Below are 24,904 nucleotides of genomic sequence, written 5' to 3'. Positions count from 1 at the left end.
TCTACACCCCAGCTCCGTGCACTCATGCTACACCCACGCAAGAAAACATAGAAAAAAATAAAAAATAAACTAAAATTTTGTGGGAATGATGGTGAACAAGTGTTATAGATGCTTGCAAAGTTTGGTGATCAAATGACATCCAAGGAGTTCTGTACAAAAATAAATAAAATTACTGAAAATTACTCAAATTGTACACTGTTTGAGCACAACTTGTAATTTTTTTTGTGCGGACCTACTCAAATGTCATTTGACCACCAAATTTTGCAACCATGTATAACATTTGTTCATAATCATTCCCACAAAATTTCAGATTTTTTTGAAATGTTTTAGTGTTTCCTTGCGTGGGTGTAGCATGGGTGCACCGAACTGGGGTATAGCCACTACTTTCCCTTCTAAAAAATAATTGATTTCTTTGTCGGCTGAATATGTTTTACAAAATTGAACTCTTCAATTTGAAAAGGAAGTACTTTAGTACCTACATTGAATGTACATATACTTGCTAGTAATAATTGCCCTAATGATATGGTACAAAAATATCATCATCTACAATGTATTACCCGTTGGGCTAGGACATAAAACAATGCGCTGCTCACTTGTCTTGATGTAATCTCCATACGTCTCAATCTTTTGCATGTCGACGTGTGTCCTCCTTTTGCCACTTATATTTGGAAGAAAATATATCCTCTGATTTTTTATTGCAATGATTAGTTTCATAATGATGCCGTGCTTGTATGAGACGATCTCTTTCCTGAAATTTAGAGGAAAAAAAATCTGATTTTGGAAATACCAGAGAAATTTGGGCTTGAAATTGGTGGGTTTGAATGTTGGGAGAAATAGGGTTCATGGTTTTTGTTTTTGTTTTTCTTGTCTGGAATATGGGTTATCTCAAGTCTTAACCATCGATTTTTGTGTCGCCTAAATGTGTTTCACAAGTTGGAACTCTTTAATTTGAATAGGGAGTACTTTAGTACCTGGAAGATGCATTGAATCTACATGGTACATGCTAGAACTGCTCCAATTATATGGTCCAAAAATATCATCGTCAAACAATGTACTACACGCTGGTTAATTAGGATATAAAACATGCACTACACACTTGTCTTGATGTACTGCCTTTTATTTTACTCAGTGTGTCTTAATCTTTTGCATGTCGACATGCATGTCGTCTCTTTGCCACCTACATTTGGAAGCAAATATATCATGCCAGTTTTCTTATTGTGACGGTCATATTCATAATAAGGTCATATTCGTATGAGGTGGTTTCTTCTCTGAAGTTCGTCAAAAAAAGTAGCTTTTGAAAATATCCAGAAAAAATATAAGAGTTTGGAAACAAAAACCAGGGAGAAAATTTGGTGTCTTTGAATGTAGGGAGAAACTGGGTTCATGGCCCCCAGGCACGTTCATGCGAGAGGTAACTTAGCATGAAAGAGAAAATAGAAATATCAAATCAAGTACAAGGAAAATGGCCTTTTGTGACTTGGGTTAGTTGGTTGGTTCTGATTTGCACTTTTGGGAAAAGCGCAAGATTCCTCGCAGGGGCGTTCTCGGAAGAAACGGAGAAGCTCACGAGCGCAAGTGGTCCGGGTAAAATCAAGTGAATAATAAAAGCGATCTGATGTTCACCCCAAGGATTAATTATTGGAATTGGCCGGTGGTCCATGCCTGCACGAAATTATTTTCTTGATATAAAGATAGAACAATTCCTTGCAAAGGCCAGATTTGATTTTACTCAATTTAGCCCTGGATTGAGTGGTAGGAGAAAGAGATAATAAATAATACAAAGCCTCCACTTCATCATGAGAACAAGATCAGTGTGTCTGCTTCTCTAGTCGAACAATGATTTTAGATTTCGCCGAAAGCAGAGAATGATATATATTTGTTTTTTGCATGTAGAACACACATAAGTTCTCTTTGAAACTCAAGCACGCCAAAGTGCGGTAACCTTTTATCAAACGAGATGCAATGTTATAGCCCAAAAACCAAATACTTCGCCTCAACCACCAAAACCTTACAAATGCAAATAAGCGCATTAGGTTCTCGACACCTTTGGTTCTATAATGGACAGCTCATAGTTGGAGCGAGGTATGCATGTATTAGACCTAGAGAAAAACGTTTTCATTGTAAAATAAGTAAACACATTTTTCATCAAAACACATGGAAAGTTAAAAATTCTAATGCAAGCCACATGTTGAAGCATTATACAACACCGCGACCCATCAAACAAGCACGTGGCGCTCGCCACCAACACCCCGGAGACACCAAGAGCCATATCATCACGCACCCGATACATATAGCACGCCACCTGTTGTGGGCTTAGCATTTATTTTTAAAGGCGTGGGCTTAGCATTTTAGGGAAAACGGAAATATGAATGGTTGGGGAGGGAATGACTATACTTTCTTCAATCTTAGCCATGGAAAAAAACTTCAATGGTTTATTCAACCTCCCTCCCCCTCCCCCTAAGCTACACATAGCCCCGTCATTGATGTACACAATAGTTTTAAAAATATATATGTCTATTTTCCACCAGAAAAAAAAGACAAGTCCAGAATTCTAGCGCAAACCGTCTATTGAACCATGATATAGTACCGCGATCCGTCTCCACTCCATGATATTTCTGTTTTCTGGATGTAAAACTCGTAAAATCTCTCTCAAAGTCGAGCATGTCCAAATATCTAAATGTGTCAGCCTTGTGAACAAGATACAACGTTACATCCCGGAAATTCAATTCAGCTCCCGGGAGCACGTGCTCCCCGGGCCCAAAAATAATTTTTGAAATGTCAAAAATGTCAAGACAAAAATTTTATGTATTCTTAGTCACATCCAAATGCTATCTACAAATTCTGAGGCAAAAAAGTTAAGAATTTTGGCATTTGCAAAAAAAATTGAACACCAAATATTACCCCCATATGTCACCCAAAAAATGTTTTTTTCACCGACGAAACACCGCTACTCCGTTTTCCATGAAAATTGTCAAGCATGCTTGCGACACTAACACGAACATCCACAAAAAAATTCATAATTTTTTGAAAACATTTACTATTTTTTTCGCGTTACTGTTCACCTGAGAGCATGTGCTCCCGAGAGCCAAAACGCCCCTCCCCGTTATATCCCTAAAACCAAACACGACACGTCAACCACCAACCCTTAAAATGCCAATAAGCATATCAGATTCTCGACACATTTGATTCTGTAATGGACAACTTATAGTTGGAGCAAGGTATGCATGTGTTAGACCCTCAGATAAACCAACGTATATACATCTTCATTGTAAAATAAATACACACACTTTTGGCGAAAGCACGAGAAAACCAAATTCTAATGCAAGCCGCCTATCAAAGCAACCATCACCGATGAAGAGTAGCGTAGATTGAAAGGATCCAACCTGAGAACATATGGATGTAGAGGAACGACGACCAGATCCGAGCAAATCCACCAAGGACAGATCTATCGGAGACACATCTCCACACGCACACTGATGATACTAGACACACCATCAGGACAGGGGCTAGGCGGAAAGAACCTTATTCCATCTTCAGGAAGCCGCTGTCGTCTCATCTTCCCGATCAGGACACAAACCCTAAGAAAACATGAAGGAACAACTGAAAACAGAGCCCTCCGGCCGACAAGTTGGGGAAACAACTTCTGGAAAAGAAAATCTCATCTTATGGTTGGAGCGTAGCATCTAGCTGTTAGACCTATACACATTCTAACCTATAAGGACCCTAGCCAACTTGCCACCAGGTGGCTCCCCGGATTTGGTCCGCTTCTGGCCGTTGGATCATCATCATTTTGGTCAACTGCTTCCTCTCCCCCGTTCGATATTCACCTTGTGGTTAATCTGGTTTTCACCTCATAGTTGTATTTCCAGGTCTATGACTGATGGGCTCGTTCCCAAGTCCCAACGTGGATTGGCTGGGTGAGCCATGAGGCAAGGTGCAGGAGGGTATCACCAATCCACTCCTCCCGGCGCACGCACTGGCACACAAGACGTGCGTGATGGGCACTACACAAACCCCAATCCACAGCCGCTGCACCCCCTCTTACCCCAATCCCTCATCGACTCAGCCGCCACGAACCTCCCTCCTTCTCCATTGCCACCCTCGCCATCATGGATGAACACCTCCGATCGACCGGGTCCGGGCGGGAGCATAAGGCCACAGAGGTTGTGATGCGTGCGGGAGGTGGAGTGATGGATGCGGGCGAAGTCGATGGTTAGGGGAGGCTCGTCAAATGGAGGAGCAGGAGCAAGGAACTCGAGATGGTGCAGGTTTGCCTCTACATCCAATCCCCCTTCTCTCACTCAACCTAGGCTACATGGGACTACGAGGAGTGGAAAGCAGAGGTCGTGCATAGGTCAAAGCAGCATGTTTGCCTATACCTTGTTTAAACCTTAGCCAACTTGGCCTCACACAACCGGTGATGTGGTCCACGCTGAGGAAGAGGGAGACATCGTAGGGAAAGAAGAGGGCATTCGTGTGGTTTCTTCTCCTGTTGATTTCCCCTCTTGCCTGATTTGATTTTGTGGTGAAAACAACGGTGGATTTTCTCTGTTGGCCAGTCTAATTTGGGTTTGATTTATGCCTTCGATTCCATCCTTTTTGACTTTCTATTCATGTTGCTTTGATTGCAAGAAAGGGAACCCAATATAGCTTGTTGCAAATCATTTCAAAGTTTTCTTGAAAGACCATAGATTTCGGCAAAAGCACGGGAAAACCAAATTCTAATGCAAGCCCCCCATCAAAGAGTTATACAACACCGGGACCATCAAAGAAACACGCCACGCTAGCCACCAACACCTCATAAACGCCAAGAGCCACTCATCACACATAGTACCTATGGCACGCCATCCGTTGTGGGCTTCATTTTGGGAAACAACTTCTTGAAGAGAAAATCTCATATTATAGTTAGAGCGTGGCATCTAGCTGTTAGACCTATACACATTAATGTATATATCAGTGGCGATGCTAGCCGAGAATGGTAGGGGCTAAAACAGAAAATATGAATGGTTGGGGAGGGAGGGGATGACTATACTTTCTTCAATCTTAGTGCTAGAAAAAAAATCAATGATTTTTCCAATCCCCCCCAAACATGTATAGCCCCGCCATTAATATACACAATTGTTTTACTTAAAATAACATATGCTTCAATTTTCTGCGGAAAAAAGGCAAGTCCAAAATTCTAGCACAAACCGTGTGTGGAACCATGATACAATAGCGTCATCTGTCTTCACACAATAAATATTTTTGCTTCTAAATGTAAAACACGTAGGATCTCTTTCAAAGTTGGGAGCATCCAAATATCTAAAGTGTGACAACCTTGTGAAACAAGATACAATGTCATATGCCTAAAACCAAACATGTCACATCATTCATCAACCTTAAAATGCCAACAAGCACATCAAGTTCTCGAAACCTTGATTTTGTAATGGACGGCTTATAGTTGAAGGCGTAGTACCTACATATTAGACTAAGATAAAAACCAGTGTATATAAAGTGTATTTCACTAAAAAGTAAAATCAAACACGTCACGCCAGCCATCAACCTTAAAATGCCAACAAGCACATAAGGTTCTCGAAACCTCGATTTTGTAACGGACGACTTATAATTGAAGACGCAGTACCTATGTATGAGACTAGGACAAAAGCCAGTGTATATAAAGTGTATTTCACTAAAAAGTAAAATCAAACACGTCACGCCAGCCATAAACCTTAAAATGCCAACAAGTACATAAGGTTCTCGAAACCTCGATTTTGTAATGGACGGCTTATGGTTAAAGGCGCATTACCTACGTATTAGACTAAGACAAAATCCAGTGTATATAAAGTGTATTTCACTAAAAAGTAAAATCAAACACGTCACGTCAGCTATCAACCTTAAAAATGCCAACAAGCACATAAGGTTCTCGATACCTCGATTTTGTAATGGACGGCTTATAGTTAAAGGCGTAGCATCTACATGTTAGATCGGGACAAAAGCCAGTGCATATAAAGTGTTCTTCACTAAAATTACATATGCATTTTTACATCAAAATTAAGATAAATCCAAAATTATAATGGAGACCACCTGTCAAAGCAAGTATGATACAACACCATGACCCCTCAAACAAACACGGCACGGCAACCACCAACACCCGGAAACAAACGCCAGGCGCACACCATCGGCACCGGTGGGCACGCCGCCCGCTGTGAGCTTAGCATTTTGGGAAAAGCAACTCCAGAAAAATCCCATCTGGAGAGGGCCACGGAGAGCCACCCAGCACCGGACCAGCAAAGATTCCTCTACCTTTCTACCCTCTCCGTCCATCTAGAATGCACATACGCCGTTGCCGTGGCCTCGCAAAATTACGGAAACACCCTCGGGTGGAATTACCATAACGCCCTCGCGTGTGAAGTTACTGGAGTACCCTTCCCCCGCCAATAAATAACCCCTCCGCCCTGACCTGATCCCCTCCCCCTTCTTCCTCTTCCTCCTCCGACGATTGGGTGGCTGCCATTGCTCTCCAGAGTCCAGGCCAACCAAGCTCGAGCTCCCATTTCATCACCACTCTGCTAGCTCGAGTCTCCCTCTTGATTCCCCGTCTGTTTCTAGTCTCGCAATCGTCGTCCCAGTCTCTTTCTCCGTCCAATAAGAATTTCTTTGGGTCGAGGGAGCTGCTGTTCTTGCTAGGCTAGGCTAGATCTGGGGGGGGAGGCTGGGTCGTTGTTCCGCTTGAAATCTCTGGGTTTTGCTGCGCTGGAGGTTCTTGCTGGCCATGGTTTGTCCAGGCATGCTGAGGCGCAATCTCTGAGCTTTATGAAGATCGCCACTCACCTGCGCCGGTGCTGCTTCCTCCAGTCCTTCTCCGTCGTCTTCCTCTACTACTTTTATGTGATTTCATAATTGGCCCTCTCAAATCCGCCGTTGCTAGCAGTAAACTATTTTCTTTCTCTTCTTCTTCTTCTTCTCGCTTCCTTTTCCTGCTTCAACAAGTGATAAATAAGAACGGTAGCAGCATCATCATCATCAGCATTAGTAGCCAAGCAGTAGTAATTTCGGTGCCAAGATGTCGTCGTCGTCGCTGTCGCCGGGAGGCGGGAGGCTGTCGGGCTCGGACGGCGACTCGGGGGCGACGTTCGCGGCCGGGGACAACCGGCGGGAGAAGAGGCGGCTGTCGAACCGGGAGTCGGCGCGGCGGTCGCGGCTGCGGAAGCAGCAGCACCTGGACGAGCTGGTGCAGGAGGTGGCGCGCCTCAAGGCCGAGAACGCGCGCGTGCTGGCGCGCGCCAACGACATCACCGGCCAGTTCGTGCGCGTGGACCAGGAGAACACCGTGCTCCGGGCGCGCGCCGCCGAGCTCGGCGACCGGCTGCGCTCCGTCAACCAGGTGCTCCGCGTCGTGGAGGAGTTCAGCGGCGTCGCCATGGACATCCAGGAGGAGTGCCCGCCCGACGACCCCCTGCTACGGCCGTGGCAGATCCCATACCCTGCCAACGCCATGCCCATCGCCGCCACCGCCACGCACATGCTCCAGTACTGATCGATCCGGTGATGATTGGGTCAATAATTGAGGATCCCCTGTAGGAGATGAGCTGTGGCTGGCAAGAGGAAGAAGATCTACCCTACTTGGCTGCTGCCTTGAGGATTATTATCAAGGCGTAGTTTGCTGCTATATGTTGTGTTTATTTATTAGTATGTTTCAGTAAGTGTCCGTCGTCGTCCTCCTCCTCCTCCATGTCCTATGTAATGTAACAGTAATAAGGGTTATGTATGGTTGTGCTCTATGTATCGTGAATTTGTGATAATTTAATGTTATTACTATGTCATGTTATTATGTTTGGTTCCAGTGTTCAGTGTAGATTCTGCTGTGTTCCAAGTAATAATCAAAGTGTTTGATCAGATTTTACGACGGTCACCGGATGTTGGTTTCTTGTTGAATTGAATGAAGAATAGTTTGGCCGGTTTTGTAGATTCACATGGTTTTCTGAGCCCACACTAAGTCATATAAATCTGTGGGCTCATATCAAATCACAAGTAAGGTGGAAGGCATCGAATCACCTTGAGTGCAGAGAAACATCAAGTGCTCAAAAGCAGAGAAAGATCTTCAGCTTCAAGGTTCCTCCTGGATTCTGTCCGACAGCTCTCTGTTCTATGTTGTTTATTTTCTTGCATCTATTCCAACCTTTGCAGAGGCAAAAGCAAGGTCACAAGAATCAAATAGTACCAGGTCACAACTCATGTCACAACCATCAAGATATGTGTTCCTGTTCCAACAGGGAAGAAACAGCATATACATGAGTGCGGCGTTTCGGTGCCCGGGTGCATCTGCACCCGTTCAAAAAAAAATTCGTAAAAAATTCCGAAAAAATCAAAAAATTCCGAAAAAAATTGAGGTGGTGGACAATTTGATGCGTGAGGTGCGCCCCAATTTTCAAAACATTGGGACTTATGTGCAGCTCTCAGCAAAAAAGACAAATCAGACCAAAACAGTATATGAACAGTACACATTTTTACAGACCTCCGATTTGTCTTTTTTGCTAAGAGCTGCACATAAGTCCAAATGTTTTGAAAATTGGGGCGCACCTCACACATCAAATTGTTCACCACCCCAATTTTTTTTGGAATTTTTTGAATGTTTTTAGTATTTATTTTGATTTTTTTGGTGAGCGCAGGTGCAGATGAGCTCGGGCTCAGATTTGGATTTTCGCATATACATCATCAACTTTGATCAGTAATCAAGCAATAATGGTTAATGACGGTAGTGTAAGCAAGCAGAACGAGATCCGTCATCAGAAAACTAAACTCATGACCGCATATGAAAACGACGGTGAAAGCCAAGGGAAAACCTTAAAAACTTATCTTGACCGAACCAAATGACATCACCAGATAGAAGAGCACCAGTTATAAGTCATAATGATGGTGCTTGTTCCATTCATGATAATATCAAACACAAGGAGTAGCTTGTTAGGCATCCCACCATTGCATTAAGCCAAAAAGGTGAGCTCACTTCCAAAAGGATGACAGTGAAATCTAAATCATATTCATGTCAGAGGGAAGCCTTCCAATCCCTGAATTTGTTTGCAACACATATGAGACAAGACATATTTGATACGACAGAAAGCAAATTCAAAATGGTTCAATGTTCTCAAATGGTGGTGTGCTTATTTTCATGACAATCTCCACAGCAATCACTCTGTCATGCTCTCCAGAGAGTTTCAGAAATTACTGGCAAAACCAAAATGACAAAAGACTTCGAGATGTAGAACTTCTGATTCAGCACTTCAGAACTACTCCTCGACAACGACGCTGATCTGCCCCTTCTCGAGCATGTCGTAGAAGGATCGGGTCTTCCTCTGCTCGTTCCAGTGATGCATCTTCCACATACCACCAGCAACCAGCCCAAGGGTGAGTCCAATGAAGATCTCCTTCACCACGCTTGGCCCCTTGAGGGTCGCATGTGCAACTCTGCCGCCTGCCATCTGCTAGCTGTTGGGCTCAGATGCCAAAATGCCTGCAGAAAATGAGAAGATTCTGTGAGCTGATTTCGTGGGAACATGGTGACAGCATATCTTCACCAAGGCAGCAAGATACTTTAAATAAATGCAGGCATGCATGTGCAAACAACATAAAACAATTAGGCCATGATATATGGTTTTTCATGCGTTCAAAGGTCACTTGGGTTAATTGCACAAAAACAAGTCAGTACAAACTTTCAAGACGTAACCGAGTTTAGACTGGAAGAACTAAAATATGAATCAAGAACTTCAAGATTTTGAGTTCTAAAATTAGTGACCCCAGCTATGTCAAACCAGCATGATCCACAAACAGTAGAGTATGAAGAAGAGGTTTTGATACATCAACTGCTCCTCAAAACCTCTCTAGAGAACAATAGCAGTTGCAAAAAGAGTCAACTCCCTGCTTTTGCACATCCTAGTATCATACTATTCCACCGCCCAAGTTTTTAAAAAGGAATCTTAAGATGGAGCAGGGAAAAAATGTGACACAATAAATGGTTCCATCCTCAGCATCAATCATTGCTTCTTTCAAGAACAAAAAATGTATGCAGTGTACCCTTCACTTAACCTGCCACTCATGCACAGAGGACACAACCGTCGTAGTCAATAAAGCATAAATGAGGCAAAGCAATTAGTTGGGAGGAACTTCCTTATCACCCATCATCAGATTAACCATAAATTATCAACATCCTAGCAAATGCAACAATCACCACTCAAATTATGCATTGTTTCATACGAAGCACTCGGCCAAAAGAAGATGGACAATAACATTAGGCTTGTAGAAGGCGGCATCATAATTGCCACAACAGGTCATTTTCTTCAACACAATGCATATTTAAGAAGTTACAGACAAACTACAAGATAAGTCAAGACCAGGTTCACTCAAATTCAAGAAATCACTAAGAAAATTAAAAAATCTTTTCCATCAAAGAAAATACCCACAGAAGTATACTTGATGAGATCTATGGTAAGTTTGCACTTGGGTTGACTTACTTCGAACATAAGCATCTTCATCAATAAAAGAACTTTTCTGCTTTGGGATACTGAAAGGACATGAATCTAGCTAACATATACTATTGAATATAAGCCAAACCAAGTAATCAAAATAGATGAGCTCTACCAACACGGCAATATGGTTGTGCTGATACGTTCATAAAGGAACTAATACCACAACACCAGCTGGAACCCCACACACATAGACTAATGGCATTTTATAGAGCGCCATATCAGCAGGTTATTCGCAACACTGATACCTCACAAAACCTATAATGTTACCGCGGATAGCACAACAGTTGCACGTATGAAAACATATGCAAATATAAGACAGTCGCTACGATACTTGACAAATCTTACTAGAGTTATGCTGACATGAAATGAGAGGACAATGTACAATTGTAATGTGCTAAGTGCAGCAGAGAGAAATTATTGCTGCTCTAAGAATATGAATTAACTAGAATAATAATAAAATCACACTCCCGCGACACCACTCATTCATGTGCATGGCAAAGTCGAGAACCACACAAGTCACATTACAATCATGAACAAGATGCAGATTGCTGAGCAAAAAGATAACAGGTTCAATAATGATATTGGATTTTAGAAGCTACGACAGTGCAATAGATGGCAAACCTAACTTCATATGTGAAACCGATGATGACACACTAGTGAACATATAATGTGCTAGTAAGGGATTACACTGAGCCAAACCATCCAGAGGCAGCGGCGATGGTACCACGCCAAAGTATACTTCCTAATTACCAGATATATTATATCATCTGATACATATTCACATCTTATTGCAGCAAACGATGTTTCTTTCTTAGCCACCATTTCCCAATCCAAATCGCATGGCCCTCAAATCAAAACTGAATATGAGCTAGTCAGGGATAGCACTGAGCCAAACGATCCACAGGCAACAGCGATGGTACCACACCAAAAGATAACTCCTAATTCCCAGATATATAATCTGATACATACATATTCATATCTCATTGGAACGAACGATGTTTCTTTCTTAGCCACCATTTCCCAATCCAAATCGCACAGGCCTAAAAATCACAAGTCTATGAACACAAACATCGCCAAAAAATATGGCACCGGATGGCGGATGGAGGCATCGCACGCCGTGGTTACGAACAAGATGCCGTATTCACACACACAAAAAAAAATATCCCCTCGCAGATCACACGCATCATGCTCCCCTAAATCATCGCGCAACATCCCAAATTTCTAGCCCGTCGGTCGATGCCGTCGACCGCCCCAGCGAAATGGATGATCCAGGCACCGAGCGACCAGATCTGGAACGGTTCCTAACAATTTAGAGGGGGGAAACCTAGGATCCGATCCGAGAGAAGGCCATGAAGGAACCGAGCCGTGCGTCAGGACACGGAGACCCGAGGGATCGATTGAACGGAGCAGGTTCGAGCGGTTTGGGAAGAGGGGTCTGACCTTGCCGCCGCCGGAGGAGAAGGAGAGAGACGCCTGCGCCGCCGCGAGAGAGAGACCCACTCTTCGATTTGTTACGGGAGATGGCGTTTTTGCGGAAACGCCCATTTAAGGGCTGAGATTTGCGGACGGGCCCGGTCCACACGGGTGGTCTGAGGCTCTGAGCGAGTGCGCGGGCCCATCGGAATGCCCACCAGTCAAGCACCTATGTTTGAGTTGTTTAATCTCTGTTGTCATCCAAAGGGCATTTGGTCTAGTGGTATGATTCTCGCTTAGGGTGCGAGAGGTCCCGAGTTCAATTCTCGGAATGCCCCCATTTATTTTTAGCTTCTTTGCCAACGTGGCAAGTTTGTTGCACATTTTTGCAATGCCATTTGTTTCTTGCTTCCAAAAATACAAACACGAACGCACCACGGTTTATATTACATGCTTTTTCTGTCCCAAAATAAGTGTTTCAACCATATTTTGGGACGAAGGGAGTATAAAAAAAACTCACCAGGAAAAATAAAAGTATCTTTGTCTGCTGTCTTCTCTATATGTATGTGTAATATATCTACTTAGAAATCATCCGGTAACATCACTGGTTCAGTACATCTCAATGGTGTAGTAGAACAAACTGGTGCAGTACACGATAATCTTTTACCCACAGAGCTATGTGTAACTATTTTGTAACTGGCTTATTCGACCAACGAACAAATTTGCATCGTCAGGACTGGCCCACGATAATCTCTTATTCTGAAGGTGCATGAATGAATGTGGCTGCGAAAATAGGGAGCTCTGACGCCACCCCGGCCGGCGTCCTCAAAATCAAGCGCTCCCGCGGACAGCTTTGTAGCACTCCAGGCTGCACAGGGGGAGCTTCAGCTTCGAGTCCCTGTACCGGTACGCGTTCGTGCAAGACGGTCCGGCACACTTCTCACGCGGCGGAGGGTAGCTGGGTGATGAAGGCAAAGTGAGACCATGTTATCTGATCTCTCAAATGTGGGGAGGGATGCGAGGATTGGTTACCAGCAGGGTTTGGAGTTGAAGATACTGGGGAGGCCTACTTCTTCAGGGAACGTGACCACCGTGCCTGTGGGCCCCATGACCCACCGGATGGAGCTCCTGGCGAGTTCTTGCGCTCTGGCTGCCTTCTCCTGAGTAACAAGGAATGATTCTGTCAGAAGATAATGGTAGTAGAAACGCGAGTGTCATGGGCATGATCAAATGATGCAATGGACCTTCTCCTCTCGCTCCTTCTGCTTCCTCTCTTCTTTCTTCTTCTCGGTGTCCAGGCCCAGTATTTTCCTTATAGCTTCAGCCTGCAGTTAACACTTTTAACAACTCCTATGAACTGAACCTACTCCAGGAAGTTTAAAAGAGAGAAAGCAAATGTTTCTCCAACCTCGCTTTCTTTAGTGGCTTTCTCCACTTGCATCTTGCGCCGCTGTGCAGCCTCAGCCTTCTTCGCGAGCATCTCAGCATCACAGAGCTTTTCCTTCTTGCCTGGAGCCACAGAAAAATGTTTCAAATTAAATCAGCGCAAGACTTCAGTCAAGTTACAATAGGCAACAAGGCAGTATGTACTTCTTGACGAAGCTGCTGGTAAACCATCGGGGAACTCAATGGTACTGTTGCTGTTCCCATCCATCCATGATTGAAGGGCTCGGCGACGCGTTGTGAGAGGTTCACTCTTAACACTGGCAGACAATTGAGTGACTGCTTTCTGCTTCTTGTTTTCAGCTTCAAGCTCATTATCAGAGGCCAGCTCCTCTTCTGCATTATCCTCATCAGCATCAGTAGAATCTCTTGACCTTTTCTTGCCATCTCTATTTGATTGGGGTGTAACAAAATCATTATCAACCTCATAAACTGTGCTCCTGCTCCGGTCTTTCTTCGAAGCATTCTTCTTAGGGTTACTCCCTCCTTTGTTTTTAGGTTCACGAATATGGCCCTCATTATCATTAGAAGCTCCATGATTTTCAGGAGTACTTAAACCATATTCCTCATCTAATTCACTGTCCAAGTTGGATTTCTTAGCAATCCTTCTACTCTTCCGGACAGGATCCGAAGACGCTTCTCTCTGAACCTTGGCAGGTTGTTCCGGAGTCAAGGTATCTTCAATTTTCCTCAGCTTTCTTGTTTTCTTGTCTTGAGAAGAGGGCAACCTATTTGAATCTTTGGCACCTTCAGTCTGAAAACAATTCATCGTTTTAATTGGGTATCAATTATGGATAGAAATTTGAAGCAAATAAAGGGACAGCACGTGCGGAGAACCGACACAACATCATGACTTGCAAAATACTCCCTTCGTTTTTATCTACTCTGCATATTAGATTTGTCTCAAGTAAAATTTAGTAAACTTTGACTAAGTTTATACAAAAAATTATTAACATCCACAGTGCCAAATAAGTACCATTAGAATCATCATTGCATATATTTTCGCATCTTACATATTACCTCCGTCTCAAATTACTTGTCTTAGATTTGTCTAGATACGGATGTATCTAACACTAAAACGTGTCTAGATACAGACAAATCTAAGACAAGTAACTCGGGACGGAGGGAGTATTTGTTATTGTGAAAGTTTATACTATAGTGATCTAAACACTCTTATATTTCTTTACAGAGGGAGTATCATTTTCTATAAACTTGGTCAAACTTTATAAAATTTGACTTGGATCAAAGCTAATATGCAGAGTAAATAAAACGGAGGGAGTATAATCAGAACAGTTATAGTGCCAAGACTATGAGATAAAAGAAATATCTCGATAGAAACTGCATGTGTATGTCCTAATAACACCAAACAGTTTTCCTTGCAGAACTTGAATTTAGCAAGCTAGCAAATTTTCTTCTGTTCAGTCAAAATGATCCTTCTTTTCAGGTCTCAGGTACACTACGAAACAAAAGATATGATCACTTGTTGTTTACCTGATTACCATGCTTTTGCCGGTGCAATGAATCTCCTGGCCGTGTAGGCTTTGCAGCTGAAGACCTGGAATCTGGTATGGCAGGGTTTGGTTTTGCCGGTATGGTCCGGCTGATTCCACCAATTTTGAGCTTCACTTTCCTTGGTTTCTGCGTGGTTGACAAATCATCATTCCCTGCTGACACATGTATCCCATGATTGCTTTCACCCTTTCTTGAGTTACTACCTGATGCCTCAGAATGCAACTGGTGGCTCCCCTTGCTCTTATGTGAGTTTTTCAAGTTGGGAGGGGACAGAACACCCTCGGTGATACGCTTGGAAGCACGGTCCAGGGAAGGACCATTCAGATAAAACTCTCGACGTCGGAGTCCTCCGTCAGAGGCAACATTGTCATCTGAGGGCAGCCTCTTTGAATTACTCCTAGATGACATAGATGACTACTTCACAGCAGGATTGCTCTCTGGCCTGGGTCTCCTCGTTGTGCTGGTCCAGCAGATCTTCTAACCAAATAAGACAACACACATAAACAAAAGCATGTCTTTATTGAAAATGTCGAGTGTAAGTCAAATATGTTGGGAAAATATATTGCATGATGCATCTTATGACTACAGAATGTGAAGCTGGCACCACCGCAATTAATTTACAAGAATAATGGTACTCATAGGAAAGGTTATTAATTTACAAGAATAATAACAGTACACATATGATTTTTAATGGCTCGTGTCACCTTTCTTTTTGACTAAGAACTCTAGGGGAGGCCCCACAGTAAGAGTTCACAACAACTATCCAAAGCACAGCAAAACTTATGTAGATAAGATTCAGGTTAGAGAGCAAACCCAAACCTTGAATGGCGCCTTAGCTATTCTTAAGTAGGATTTCCAGGATGTAAGGTTAGGGACAACAATGTCAGAGATCTTTGCATTTCTTGGCTACCAAACGTTCCAAGCAGCGATGATGAACACCTCCATGAAGTGTGGCATGTGGAAATGAGAATGGCCAAGGTGAAAGGACCACTCCAAGAGTTGAGCCAGCCAATGTTAATAGCTACTGTTATGCGTACGCAACTTAAATAAATCTTTACACGACATGGAACATGGTTAGAAATTTATTATCATCACTTATGTTTAAATTAGAGTTTATTTCTATTAGAAAAATTAGGGTAACATCAAGTTCAGTCAGCAACAGGTAGTTAGCTTTAATAACCTAATGGATAGGTATCAGGTAACTGAACTAACACAACTGCAATGCAGAACATAACAAATAGCTGGTGGTAAAACTGAGATACACAACAAGTCAGTAACAGTGTTAACAAGACATTTAAGAACATGTCACTAAACTTAGTTAGAGTTGGAGACTTGGAGTAGAATAAATCCGATGCTCTCCCTGCTCATGTTCTCCTCCATCAACCTCAAAGAGGGAGACGAGTCTCACGAATAATTACTTGAATCAAAGTCAAACAGAAAAATATATTATTGCACACAAATCAATCACCAGTAATTCAATTCATGAACAACCGAGCAAAAAACGAATCCCCAAAGTTGATTGTCCTTGAATTCCTAGCAAGCAACTTGTTTAGACACTTTTAATTTTATTCGCAAACAAGCAAGAAGTGAAACCGCAAAGTTGATCATCCTGGACAACCTAGAAATATTATTAACCAACGAGAATTCCTAAAGATCAGGACCAACAACTTGTTTAGACTTTAGACACTCTTAATTTTGTAATAAGGTCATTTCTAAATACTTCCTCCGCAAAGCAGCATAACAGTCGTTTCTTAGCTACTTTACAATTGTAACATATCTTTTTCACAAATGCAACAATTAACTTTTTTAGCTACTTTACAATTGCAACATATCTTCTTCACAATTGCAACAATAATGTAATATCAAGTTCAGTCAGCATCAGGTGGTTAGCTATAATAACCTAATGGATAGGTATCAGGTAGTTCTGTGCTGATTAACACAACTGAATTATGGGAAAAAATTACGGTGCTAAAGGACAATAGGAATGGTTAGCTAGTTAACTGCAGTGCAGAACATAACAATAGCTGGTGGTAAAACTGAGATACAGCAACAATGTTAAAAGAAACTCAATGATGTATCCCCTATCAAAACATTTAGAATGGAAGAGTTGATCAAAAAATTAAGACACTGAACAACATTTCGCTAAACTTAGTTAGAGTTGAAGACTAAGGAGTAAAATAAATCCGATGCTCTCCCTGCTCATGTCCTCCCCCCTCAGCCTCAAGGATGAAGACAAGTCTCACGGATCGGTTGTCATAGTCTCATAAAGAAAATCATGATTTTGTACTGCTTGCTGCTAATTACTTGAATCGAAGTCAAACAGAAAAACAATATTACTGCACACAAATCAATCACCAGTAATTCAATTCGTGAACAACCTAGCAAAAAATGACACGCCAAAGTGAATCGTCCTTGGAATTCCTAGCAAACAACTTGTTTAGACACTTATAATTTTATTGGTGAACAACCTAGCAAAAAATGAAATCCCGAAGATGATCATCCTCGGACAACCTAGAAATATTATCACCCGACGGGAATTCCTGAAGATCAGGACCAACCACCTGTTTATACACTCGTAATTTTGTGATAAGGTCGTTTCTAAATACTTCCTCCGCCAAAGCAGCATACGCACCTAGATTTGTTGGTAAATTACATTAGCCCTAGCACCTTGAAACGCAAGGAACAAGGTGTATGTAGCGACTACTACCAAACGAATAAGGAGACGGGAGGGGAGGAGAGGGCTTGGCAGGAAGAGAAAGTCGGATGAGACCTTACTCACTTTGGGAGCGACCAGACGGCTGGCGGGAGATCCGAGGACTGGGAAGTCGGGATGGAAATTCGGGGCCGGGAGGAGGGCCGGGAGGAGGGCCGGGGGAAACGGCCTGGCCGCTGGGCGCCTTGGCGAGTGGGGATGGAGGGGGAGGGGGAGAGCTCGCCCTAGAATTCCGCTCGCCCTGCTCGTCGATTTGGGGGAGACGAGAAAGACGAAGTTCCACGGGTTCAACCGCGAGCGGCAGCGGCAGCGGCAGGGGCGCAGGGGCAGGGCCCGTTTGGAGCTTCGTAAACTTCTCGCCCCGGAAGATCTTTATCTGTCCCCGAGAAAAAGAAACCATTGTAAACATTTTTATTTCCTGTTTGAATAGGGAGTTACATGAAAGTGACGCGAACCTGAAAATAATACTCTCTCCGATCCATATTATTTGTTTCTTAAAATGAGTGTATTTAGCAGTGACGGAGCGTGACACACAGTTAAGAAGAAGGGGACAAAATTTGAACCAAAAGCAAATATGCTTGAAAACCGGTCTGACTCACACAATAAATAAATAAATAAATAAAGCTACTTTAGGTAGCTAGCTTTGCACGCGCGCGATCTACGGAAGAATATTATGGTGGCTTTTTTTTCTCGAGAGTACGTCAAAAGCGTACCATAATTTTATAGAAGGCAGCAAGAATCTGTACAAGATTCATCGGTCAATGCGAACATCAACACACGTTAAGAGCCACACTACTCCTACTCCAAAAACTACAAGCCTACTCTCTTACAAAGCGACTTAAACCTCCTACTCCGACTCCCGCCCGCTTCCACTTGGCAAGCTCGTTGATGATCATAGTATTTAGCTCCTGCGCCGTCTTTACTTGGTTGGCCCTATCGAACACTCTTGTGTTCCATTGCTTCCACAAAGACCATGCCACCGCTAATGTGAAAGTATCAAAACCTTGTTTGTCCGCTTTGTGGAAATTCGCTCTTGCATGCAGCCACCACTCAAGGAAGGTTTCCTCATGGGTCGGCCTAGCGGTCACCAGATTGAGATGATCAAGGCACCCTTCCCACACTTCCCGTGCGTACCCACATTTGATGAGAATGTGCTCGACGTTGTCCTCGTCCTGGTTGCAAGTGTAGCAAGCCGAAGGATGATCTTGCAATCCATGTCTCGCACGCCGGTCAAAGGTCCACAACCTATGCTGCACCGCTAGCCAAGCGAAGAGCTTGCACTTGAGAGGTGCCCAACTCCGCCAGATACATGCACTGTACGGTGCCCTTTCCATACGCGTACACAACCTCCGGTAAGTAGATTTGGTAGTATATGTGCCAGAGGGGTCACACGGCCAGGTAAAAGTATCCGACAGGTTCTCCTCGCGTTGGACCGAATGGATGGCGTGGTTAAGATGCATGAGCTGCATGTGAGCCGTAAAAGATAATTCTCCTCCCACGTCTTGTACCCAACTTCCCTCGTCCATTGCCTGCCCGACTGTCCTTCTGTTTCTCGTGCGTTTGGCCACGAGTCCGTATATCATTGGCGGAATATCCTTGATGGCGAAACCGTGGATCCATCTATCTCTCCAAAATAGAACTTTGTCTCCATCTCCTACCTGGATCCTCACAAGACTATCAAAAACCTGACGTGCTTCCTTGTCTTCTACCATCTTGATTCCCTACCATGGCCTTGCCGGGTCCATCCTATGGAGCCACTCCCACCGCACTCTGAGAGCAAGGGCGTGTACCTGCAGATCCGGAATGCCCAGGCCCCCAAAACATGTCGGTCTACAGATTGTGTTCCATGCCACGAGGCATTGACCTCCGTTCACCTTGTCTTTGCCAGCCCAGAAAAAAGCACGCATCCATTGATTGATTTCCTCAAACACCCAATTTGGGGCATCCATGACCATGAAGTGGTGGATGGGTCTTGCCGCAACCATTGACTTGACCAGGATTAGTCTTCCTGGCTTCTGAATAAGCCCCTTCTGCCACGCCGGAATAAAGTTCTTGGCAGCGTTCAGCATAGGTTGCCATTGAGCTCTCGTGAGCTGCTTGATGGCGAGTTGTAATCCTAGGTACTTGCAAGGGAATTCGCCAATGTTGCAGTTCAGCATGGATGCGACTCTTTGCTGCTCGCATTGCCCGCCCCTGATGACAATGGCTGAGGACTTGTTGTAGTTTACATGCAGACCCGAGGCAGTCCCAAAGATGTGCAGAATGTTGTGTACATAGTCTAGATCACCCAGAGTCGGCTTGATGAAAAGCTCCACGTCATCAGCAAACACCAAGAGGCGTTGCGTGGCCTGGACGCCCGTGAACAAGCTGAGCACTCCCTCCTCCGTGGCCTTAGCAATGGTTTTAGTCAGCGCGTCAATGGCGATCACAAATAGAAGCAGCGAGACGGGATCCCCTTGACGAAGGCCTTTTTCATGGACAAAACTTTTGCCCGGCACTCCATTGACTACCACCTTCGTGTTAGCTGTCCGCAGCAAGATAGCAATCCATGCCATCCATTTTCTTCCAAACCCTTTGCTACGCATGACCTCAAAGAGAAAAGGCCAAGTTAGCGAATCAAAAGCCCTGGTAATGTCCAACTTCAAGAACACTCCTTGCTCCTTCCGGGCATGTATCTTCCTAGCAATCTGTCTCACAAGCAGGAAGTTATCGTGCAAGTTTCTGCCCCTGATGAATGCTGATTGGTTGACCTCCATGATATCCTTCATCCTTCTCCTCGCCCGGTTAGCCAGCATCTTAGCAAAAAGCTTGGCTGCACTATGTGTGAGGCTAATGGGTCTATAGTCACCGATCTCCTCAGCATCTGACCTCTTAGGGATAAGAATGATCTGAGCTCGATTAAGCTTCCCAAAGCCTCTCCCATCTTCCACAAACAACTTGAGCAAGACAGCCATGATGTCATGTTTAATAATCGGCCAAGCATGCTTGTAGAACTCAGTTGTAAACCCATCCGGGCCGGGTGCGCGGTCAGCAGGCAGCTCTTTGATGGTGCTCCATGCTTCCTCCTCGGTGAAGATCATCTCGAGCTCCTGGAGATTGCTAGCCTTCATGCCAATGAAACTCATATCCAGGTCAGCCTCTCTCTCCTTCGCCGAGACAAGCAGCCGCTCATAGGCCTCCCCAAAGATCTCTTCTTTTCTCTGTTGTTCCGTGATGATTTCGCCATTGTGCTTGATATGGGGTATGAAGTTCTTGGTCCTACGCCCATTCGCCACTGCCTGGAATAGCTTGGTGTTGGCATCCCCTTCATGGATCCATCTCAGTCTAGAACGCTGGCGCTCGATCGTTCTCTCCAGCGAGGCATGCCCTAGTAGCGCCAACTTCAAAGTTCTCATCAGCCACAGCTCTTCCGGCGTTAGCAGCCTTCCTTCTTGCGCTCTATCCATCTTCCTGATCACATAGTTGGCGATCGCCATTTGGACTTTGATATTGCCAACTTTCCGCTGCCCCCAGGCTTGCAAGGCAGTAGCTGTATTGCGCATAAGTGCGTCCAACCTTTTGTAAGGGTCAACAATCGCGGGGTCGCATACCCAGGCCTCTCTAACAACCCGCTCGAACCCCTCAAGATTCATCCAAAAAGTTTCAAAACGGAATCCCCGCTTGGGGCAGAATGGCGCCGACGTCGAGATGTGCAAAGGTGCATGATCGGACACGTTAGTGGAAAGAGCTTGAAGAAGGTTATCTAGGAAAGAGAGTTCCCAATCCACCGACACCAAAACCCTATCGATCTTGGTCATTACCGGGTTGTCCCGCTCATTCGACCATGTGAATCTTCTCCCATGCATGTATACCTCTTTCAACTCATTGTCATCAACAAACTCTCAGAATTTGCCCATGACATGCCTATTGAGATTGTTGTTGTTCTTCTCCCCAGCTCTAAGGACCATGTTAAAGTCCCCCAACACCATCCACGACCCATGACAAGTCGTATGTCTAGCCTGCAGATCCCTTAGAAATTTCCGCTTTGGCGCATCGTCTTGTGGCTCGTAGACCATAGAAAACCACCAGTCCGAACCGTCTCTATTGTGCACTTGCCCTGTTATGAAGTTGGCATCGTATGCAAAATTGTCCACATCCATGACCATGCTATCCCATGCTAGCAAAATACCCCCTCTAGTGTCAGACGCCGGCGAATAAACAAAGCCGTCCAAAGATGAACCAATGCATTGCATAGCCATGAAACGGTCAATTACATTTAGCTTAGTCTCTTGAAGACACACTATGTTAACTCTGGCTGCCACCACAAACTCCCTAACTGCCTTCCTCTTGGCTGGATTGTTGAGGCCTCTCACGTTCCAGCACAACACTTGTGGGTGTAGATCCATGGAAACAGCTAACAGCACACCACCTTCCTGGCCACACTAGGCCGCTGTGATCATCGTGCACTCGCTTGCCCTAAGCTCCTCCCGCGATGGCACCACCTTGCCGAACAAAGCGGCGATCACCTTCACATGTTGTTCCCTTAGCGGCGAGTCAAACAGCTCCTGTAACTCGATGACCATGGCGTCATCCACCTCCAAGTCCGCTGGAACCAGACCAAGTGCCTTCATAAGGACGTTTTCCGCTTGTGTGACTCTATTGCCTTTGCTCTCCGGCGCTCTCTTGGAGCCACGCGTGGTTCGACGAGGCGTGAACGGATTCGCATCTGGGCGCAAGGACGTGGCCTACACTTCTCTGAACAGGGGTGGGGCGAGCTTCTTCACCAGTTGGGAGCAAAACCACTTCATCTTCGCATATGCTTGAGCCTCAGGTCCTGTCATGCCCCCTCCTTCCTCGACCGGAACAACTAGCGCACCAGAATCCAAGACACTCGGCTGCTCAGAACGCACCCTTAGAGCTCCTGTAGCAACTACGACCCTAGGGATCTGCATGCCGGTTGCATGTGCATGATTCCCATCTACAGGGCCCACCATGAACAGCAACCTCGGCCCTCTAGCACGGCCCCATCTGCCGAGACCGCATAGGCTGTCATCCCCAAGGAGCTGGCCCCCACCACATGCATCCCACAAGGCACATGACAACATTATTGGCCTCAGGTGCGATCCGGTCGCGTCCTTATCCAGAGAAGCCCCCACCTCTGCGGGCTCCACCTGATCAGCCCACCTCTGGTTGGCCGGCACCGTCGTCGAGGAGAGCAACGTCTCAATCCCGGCCCCCACATGCCTCGGCTCGATCGTGGGAGAGCGCGTGACAGACACGCCATCCCGGGCCTCCTCGGGATTGCCCACATCCGTAGTGGTGGCACCCACTACCATTGCCTCCAATTGGCCACCAACTGCCGCAGTGGTGGCCCCCTTCTCCATCGGGTCGAGCGCGTGGCTCTCATCACCCGGTGCAGCCATCTTGGGAATCCCATCCCCCTATCCACGCCCAACCGTCATCTCCTCCCCGCCTCCCACCGAAGGCCCAATGATTGGAGCCCCATCCCGAGACTGCAACTGATCAGTGCCCTGGCTGCTGGCACGTGGTGAGTTCAAAATTTGAACTGGCCCTCCAAACCCCGTCCTCCCTCCAATCCGGTCAAAAGCCGACACCCGAGTCGTCAGCCTATCCATGACGTGCATGGCGGGCCCCATGCACGACTGGTGCTTTTCGGTCACCATGGGAGGAATCCTCCATCCCGCCGAGCCCGGCGGCGCGTCCGTGCCCGCACTGGCGACATGCCGGCCGCCCTGATCGGCACCACCGTGCCCATGGATGTTGTCTCCGCGCAGATCACGCACTCCAAACTACCACCCAAAACGCCTTGTTGATGAACCGCCCCTCATGCTCGGCTTCGAATCCGGGATAGCACTCAGCCCGCTGCTCGATGACCTGCCAAGGAACCATCACTCATCGCCATCCGGGAAGGAGGTGACCGCGTCCAGGTGGATAAGAATCTTATACTGCAGCGTCTTTGGCTGGTGCATCTGCCTCTGCTCCTCCGGCTCTGGAATAGCCAGCCACTGTCGAGTAGGGATGCTCTCCGGGTCTGCCATCCACGCCGTAAGCTTGAACGAGTCCATGTTGTCGCGCGAGGACGTCTCTGGCGCAACAGCCTCGATGATGCAGACGCCCCCAGCAGCCTCTCAACCACATCCAGCTCCCAAGCGGGGGGGGGGGGGGTTCCTTCAAGCTCCAAGCACACCTGGAATCTCATGGTCGCGAACACAACCCGAGACTGACAAATCCACTACCTGAATGAAAGACGCACCCTGCGATGAACCAGAATTGGGCACACGCTAACTTGATGACCCACAAGTGTAGGGGATCTATCGTAGTCCTTTCGATAAGTAAGAGTGTTAACCCCAACGAGGAGCAGAAGGAAATGACAAGCGGTTTTCAGTAAGGTATTTTCTACAAGCACTGAAATTGTCGATAACATATAGTTTTGTGATAAGATAATTCATAACGGGTAACAAGTAACAAAAATAAATAAGATGCAGCAAGGTGGCCCAATCCTTTTTGTAGCTAAGGACAAGCCTGGACAAATTCTTATATGAATGAAAACGCTCCCGAGGACACATGGGAATTATCGTCAAGCTACTTTTTATCACGCTCATATGATTCGCGTTTGTTACTTTGATAATCTGATATGTGGGTGGACCGGTGTTTGGGTGCTGCCCTTCCTTGGACAAGCTGTAACGCCCCGAGTCCGATGCGCCAGGTGTCTTCCAGTCATTCGTCGTTGTTGCCATGTCATTTGTTTGCGTGTTGCATTTTGCCATGTCATCATGTGCATTTCATCTGCATGTTTTTCAAAACTTGCATCCGTTCGGGTCTTCCCCGTTTCTCTCCGTTGTCCGTTCGGAGCCCAGACACACCCGCACGCACCCACGACACCCCCGAAATATTATTTTTATAAGCGGCATAAAAATGTTCTCGGAATGGGGTGAAAGTTGGCATGCGGTCTTATTATAGTGTAGGTAGGCCGCCTGCCAAGTTTCGTCGCATTCGAAGTCCGTTTGATAGCCCAACCATTAAACATATAGCGGTACCACTGCCGGTACCTTCGTCGGACGTTTCGGTCTTCGAAACTGCCGTCGGGCTGCACTTCTCTTCTCTCCCGTCAGCCCAAGCCCTCTCTTCACAGCCCACTAATCCCTCCTAGGCCCAGCCTAACCCCCCCTCACGTCTGGAACCATCCGATCGAGATCGTAGGGCTCCAACCCCCCCTAAACCCCCTAACCCTAGCCCACTTCCATATATATATACCCCCATGCCAAATTTGGCTAACCCTACCCTTCCCCTACCTCCTGCCGCAGCCACCTACCTACCTCCTCAA

At 45.5% G+C, this 24,904-nt stretch overlaps 3 protein-coding genes and 1 non-coding gene across 8 annotated transcripts; 2 read left to right on the top strand and 2 right to left on the bottom strand.

Moving 5' to 3' along the window:
- Positions 1-6,436: 6,436 nt before the first annotated feature.
- LOC100136997 (ocs element-binding factor 1) lies at positions 6,437-7,802 on the top strand. Its single transcript, XM_044531367.1, has one exon. The coding sequence runs from the start codon at positions 7,043-7,045 to the stop codon at positions 7,514-7,516; it is 474 nt and encodes a 157-aa protein (XP_044387302.1). The 5' UTR covers positions 6,437-7,042; the 3' UTR covers positions 7,517-7,802.
- Positions 7,803-8,994: 1,192 nt separating this feature from the next.
- On the bottom strand, positions 8,995-9,487 carry LOC123110758 (cytochrome c oxidase subunit 5C). The gene has a single exon (XM_044531366.1). It carries the CDS (start codon positions 9,453-9,455, stop codon positions 9,264-9,266), a length of 192 nt encoding a protein of 63 aa, XP_044387301.1. The 5' UTR covers positions 9,456-9,487; the 3' UTR covers positions 8,995-9,263.
- Positions 9,488-12,178: 2,691 nt separating this feature from the next.
- TRNAP-AGG (transfer RNA proline (anticodon AGG)) lies at positions 12,179-12,250 on the top strand. Its single transcript has one exon. It is a non-coding gene; the product is annotated as a tRNA-Pro (tRNA).
- A 189-nt stretch (positions 12,251-12,439) lies between these two features.
- Positions 12,440-17,941, bottom strand: LOC123110757 (eukaryotic translation initiation factor 5B). Of its 5 annotated transcripts, none has more exons than XM_044531364.1 (7): positions 17,647-17,941; positions 14,847-15,341; positions 13,503-14,109; positions 13,321-13,421; positions 13,157-13,237; positions 12,945-13,072; positions 12,440-12,870 (listed from the first exon to the last, which is right to left on the bottom strand). In XM_044531364.1, exons 2-7 carry the CDS (start codon positions 15,273-15,275, stop codon positions 12,744-12,746), a joined length of 1,473 nt encoding a protein of 490 aa, XP_044387299.1. In that variant the 5' UTR covers positions 15,276-15,341; positions 17,647-17,941; the 3' UTR covers positions 12,440-12,743. The 5 variants fall into 5 exon arrangements, with proteins under 5 accessions (XP_044387299.1, XP_044387296.1, XP_044387297.1 ...); XM_044531361.1 differs by having other exon boundaries at positions 14,847-15,344; positions 17,647-17,936; XM_044531362.1 differs by having other exon boundaries at positions 14,847-15,344; positions 17,638-17,934.
- Positions 17,942-24,904: the final 6,963 nt, after the last annotated feature.

This window comes from Triticum aestivum, chromosome 5B, assembly GCF_018294505.1.
Source record: "Triticum aestivum cultivar Chinese Spring chromosome 5B, IWGSC CS RefSeq v2.1, whole genome shotgun sequence".
NCBI classification, from domain to species: Eukaryota; Viridiplantae; Streptophyta; class Magnoliopsida; order Poales; family Poaceae; genus Triticum; species Triticum aestivum.
Note: the sequence above shows the minus strand (reverse complement) of the source record. Positions and strands in the feature narration are given on the sequence as shown.

Coding starts and splice junctions, on each gene's coding strand:
- LOC100136997 (XM_044531367.1), top strand. CDS start 7,043: ATGTCGTCGTCGTCGCTGTCGCCGGGAGGCGGGAGGCTGTCGGGCTCG.
- LOC123110758 (XM_044531366.1), bottom strand. CDS start 9,455: ATGGCAGGCGGCAGAGTTGCACATGCGACCCTCAAGGGGCCAAGCGTG.
- LOC123110757 (XM_044531364.1), bottom strand. CDS start 15,275: ATGTCATCTAGGAGTAATTCAAAGAGGCTGCCCTCAGATGACAATGTT. Junction 13,073..13,156: donor AGAAGGAGCGAGAGGAGAAG/GTCCATTGCATC, acceptor CTTGTTACTCAG/GAGAAGGCAGCCAGAGCGCA. Junction 12,871..12,944: donor TTCAACTCCAAACCCTGCTG/GTAACCAATCCT, acceptor TTCATCACCCAG/CTACCCTCCGCCGCGTGAGA.